Below are 4,540 nucleotides of genomic sequence, written 5' to 3'. Positions count from 1 at the left end.
TTTTTTTGAGACGGAGTCTTGCTCTGTCACCCAGCCTGGAGGGCAGTGGCCAGATCTCAGCTCACTGCAAGCTCCGCCTCCCGGGTTCACGCCATTCTCCTGCCTCAGCCTCCCGAGTAGCTGGGACTACAGGCGCCCGCCACCTCGCCTGGCTAGTTTTTTGTATTTTTAGTACAGACAGGGTTTCACCATGTTAGCCAGGATGGTCTCGATCTCCTGACCTCGTGATCCGCCCGTCTCGGCCTCCCAAAGTGCTGCGATTACAGGCTTGAGCCACCGCGCCCGGCCGTCTGTTTTATAAAGCTGGCAGAATGACTTCGTGCCGGCAGCATTCACCTTTTTAAAAACTCATTTTGGTTTATTTCAGTCTCTCCTTTAGATGCTGCTTAATAGCCCTGGGATGATTTTTATATACATACTGAATTTTGAAAATACAATTTTAAATGGACAATCAAACTTAGTATAGATTTATATAAAATGTTGCTAAAGGATGCTTTCATTTAAGATTGCCTCCAGAAGAATGAAAAGAGTTATTTTTGTTTCTAGACCATTTTTAGTGGGGCGATGAAAAGAAAAGAAGAATCGGTTTTTCCCCTGCCCCCAGGAGAGCACCTACCTCCTCTGGCTTCCAGGAGACACCGGATTGCTGCTTCTGCCTCCTGGGCATTGGTGGTTTTGATCTGCTTGACATTATAAGGTTTACTTATTCCAGTCCGAGCCTTGGGCTTGAGGACAGAATGAGGAAGAGCAGAGTATTAGCACAGGCAGGAAGACAGCCTCATGGAACGTATTTGCTACCTATGCGTCTGCGCAGGGCTCCACCAGACGATGCTGACCATACAAACTCCAGCCTCCACCACACCCTGAAATCCTCCCTTCCCCGGAGCATTCTCTTTCCAAGAGTGTCACGAGACTTAGACCTGATGACCCTGGTCTCCAAAGCCGGGTGGTTATACAGATTTTTGTGTATGGACAGACCATCTTCTATCTTTATTTCAATAACCAGGTGAAAGTCAGAAAGCAAAACAGAGGCCACTCTTTCCACGGTCTGGCTGAGTTATTAAAATAGCTTCTAGATATGTATTTCCGTAAACGTGTTTTTTCTACTTCTTCATCCAGCATCTGGTGTGCCTTAATGACCTATTTTCACTACTGTAAACTGTCCTGGGGACAAAACCCGTAGGTTTGAAATGTATGCAGAAGAACTCACTGGTTGCTGAGGTGCTCCTGGCAGAAGTCTTGCGGTCTGCAAAATTGAATACTGCCCACGGGTGCCGGAGGAGATGGATGCATCTGAAGCCGACTTTTTCACCATTAAACCGGCTGTAAAAACCAATGAGGGCAGAGTCTCAATCTCAGTGAAGGCACAACTTTCCAGTCAGCTGCCAGGAGCCCGACTAGATGAGGCGGATGTCCCAGCAGACCACAGACAGGGTGAGGTCCGAATACTCACTCGGCACTTAGGGTGAGAAACTCTCTAAGTGAGAAACTCTCTGTGGAGTTTCTCACTTGATTCTACCAGTGTGTGCCTATTGATGGAGATGGTCTGGAGAAGCATTACTAGAATGCAAACTTTAACATCCTGGGGGATTCAGATCTGATACAAAAACCAATCGATTTGAAATGGTTCCAAACACGGTTACTAGGACCAGAGTTTTAAAATATTTTGTGGGGAAAATATTTCAAAACCCCAGCCTGGGCAACATGGTGAAACTGTCTCTACAAAATAAATAAATAAATGAATAAAAATAGCCAAGCCTGATGGCATGCGCCTGTAGTCCTAGCTACTTGGCAGGCTGAGGCAGGATGACTGTTTGAGCCAGAGAGGTCAAGGCTTCAGTGAGCTGTGAGATCGCACCACTGCACTCCAGCCCGGGGGACGGAATGAGCCTATNCAGAAAAGGTGATCAGTAGACTAGTTAAACATTGGCGTTTCGGTGTTTCTTCAGGTTCTTTAGAAAACAAACTAAAAAAAAAGAAAGTCACTTTTCTTTTTTTTTTTGAGGCGGAGTCTCGCTCTGTCGCCCGGACTGGAGTGCAGTGGCCAGATCTCAGCTCACTGCAAGCTCCGCCTCCCAGGTTTACGCCATTCTCCTGCCTCAGCCTCCCGAGTAGCTGGGACTACCCGCCACCTCGCCCGGCTAGTTTTTGTATTTTTAGTAGAGACGGGGTTTCACCGTGTTAGCCAGGATGGTCTCGATCTCCTGACCTCGTGATCCGCCCGTCTCGGCCTCCCAAAGTGCTGGGATTACAGGCTTGAGCCACCGCACCCGGCCGAAAGTCGCTTTTTCAACAGCCTTTTACTCTAACTCCTGTGCAGCAGGCTGGGAAAATGAATCCATTTCTGCTCCTGGCTTTTACAAGAAAAGACAAAGCAGGTGGTCCCCGACTTACAATGGTTCCACTGAGGATTTTCCACTTTACCCTAGTGTGCAAGTGCTAACGTTCCATAGAAAGCATACTTCGAATTTTGAAGTTTGATCTTTTCTTTTTATTATTATAAAATAGGTTGTGTTGAATTTTTTTTTTTTTTTTTTTTTTTTTTTTTTTTTTTTTTTTTTTTTTTTTTTTTTTTTGCCCAGCTGTAGGCTAATGTGTGTGTTCTGAGCATGTTCAAGGTCAGTGAGCTACGACATTTGGTAGGTGTATTAGATGCAGTTTTGACACGATATTTTTCAACTTACGATGGGTTTATTGGGACATCACCCCATTTTAAGTCGAGGAGCATCTGAAGGGGGAAAAGGCGGAAGAAAAAGGTCCACTTTGTAAGGAGGCATGGACAAGGGATGGATGGCAATGAGCCAGTGTAGTACAGAAGAGCAACCCAGGAAATACAAAGCAAGCGCTGTCAAGAATGAAGCCGAGCCCCCCTCACACTCTCTAGGAGGGAAGCAGCATCGTGCTGTGATGACCAGGAAGGGATTACCGAGGGTCCGTTACTAGAACACTGAGATCAAACGGAAGATCCAGATGTGTCTACAGATGCCAGTCTTTGGGCTGCTACTGTTCTTACAAACTCATGTCTTTGAAGCAGTAAGCAAGGCTGAGAAGCTTGAGAGCGAGAGCAAAAAACAATCTGCAAGAAAAGTGGCAAGAAAAGCTGTGGAACCTCTCGTAGACTGAGGCCACACGAGAGCATGTGAACATGGCGAATCTGGGAATCCGTTACTGTTTTTCTAATGCCTTGAAACCATGTGCACACAACACAGACCACATGCAAGTGGGTGGTACCAGAACACGTGGGGAAAAGCATCCCACCGTGGTTCCCTCTGGGGACTCAGAACACTTAGGAAGCATAATGCCTCCAAGCTGTTCTCGTCACACTGACAATCTGCGAGACAGTGGACTCCTCGTTCTTCTCAGCCAGAGCCAAGACACAGTAGGATATGAGGGAGGAAGCAGTTGTCAAACCTTTCCCCAAAGACACGCCTGTGTCTAGGACTCATGAACACGAGGCTGTCCATAGGGAAATTCTTTTTTTTTTTTTTGAGATGGAGTCTCACTCTGTCGCCCAGGCTAGAATGCAGTGGCACGATCTTGGCTCATTGCAACTTCGGCCTCCTGGGTTCGAGTGATTCTCCTGTCTCAGCCTCCTGAGTAGCTGGGATTACAGGTGTGCGCCACCACACCCAGCTAATTTTTCTATTTTTAGTAGAGATGGGGTTTCACCATGTTGGTCAGGCTGGTCTCGAACTCCTGACCTCATAATCTGCTCACTTCAGCCTCCCAAAGTGCTGGGATTACAGGCCACAATTCTTATCTATCGAGACATGTGAGCAACTTAGGAGTAAGAGGTTTTATGTTACCAGGCTTTTTACCTTTCCTGTCCTTCTCAAGGTTGGCTTCTTGATGGCAGGAACTCTGGGTGGGGGTCGACGGGGCAGGAGCAGGGGTGCCTGTGGGGTCTCTGGTTTGGCCGCCCCTGGTGTGGGCTCTGGTTCAGACGATGCTTCGGGGGCCCTCGGGGCCATGGCACTTGGGGCTTCTTCTGAGGTGCCTGAAACATTAAACCACATGGCTGAAGTGTAAAGGACAAGGCAATTCACTGCATGATTTCATCTTTAGACAGTCTGCATCCTAAGGGTCATTTACTAATTCAATGGATTTCAAGAGTAACCAGCTAGGTTCAGCCCCAGCATTTTTTCTTTTTTCTTTTTTAAGATGGGCTCTCGCTCTGTCACCCAGGCTGGAGTGCAGTGGCATGATCATGGCTCACTGCAGTCTCAACCTCCCAGTCTCGAGCAATTCTCCCACTTCAGCCTCCCGAGTAGCTGGGATCACAGGTGAACGCTGCCACGCCCAGCTAATTTTTAAAAATTTTTAGTAGAGATGAGGTCTCATTATGTTGCTGGAACTCCTGGGCTCACGCAATCTACTTACCTCAGCCTCCTAAGTAGTTGGGACTACCGGTGGGAACCATCAAGCCCAGCTAATTTTATTATTTTTTTATTTTTTATTTTTATTTTTATTTATTTTTTTTTTTGAGACGGAGTCTCGCTCTGTCGCCCAGGCTGGAGTGCAGTGGCCGGATCTCAGCTCA

At 47.2% G+C, this 4,540-nt stretch overlaps 1 protein-coding gene across 1 annotated transcript in view; it reads right to left on the bottom strand.

Annotated features, from left to right (window-relative positions):
- Nucleotides 1-4,540, bottom strand: part of SYNJ2 (synaptojanin 2) — a 125,933-nt gene that overhangs the window by 6,666 nt on the left and 114,727 nt on the right. Inside the window, exons 24-25 of the mRNA XM_017889620.1 lie at nt 1,211-1,323; nt 549-725 (exon numbers count right to left, since the gene is read on the bottom strand). Coding sequence (XP_017745109.1) covers nt 549-725; nt 1,211-1,323 — 290 coding nt within the window. The remainder of the gene's footprint in view (nt 1-548; nt 726-1,210; nt 1,324-4,540) is intronic.

The sequence above is a fragment of the Rhinopithecus bieti genome, unplaced genomic scaffold, assembly GCF_001698545.2.
Source record: "Rhinopithecus bieti isolate Rb0 unplaced genomic scaffold, ASM169854v2 scaffold_18548, whole genome shotgun sequence".
Classification (NCBI taxonomy): domain Eukaryota; kingdom Metazoa; phylum Chordata; class Mammalia; order Primates; family Cercopithecidae; genus Rhinopithecus; species Rhinopithecus bieti.
Note: the sequence above shows the minus strand (reverse complement) of the source record. Positions and strands in the feature narration are given on the sequence as shown.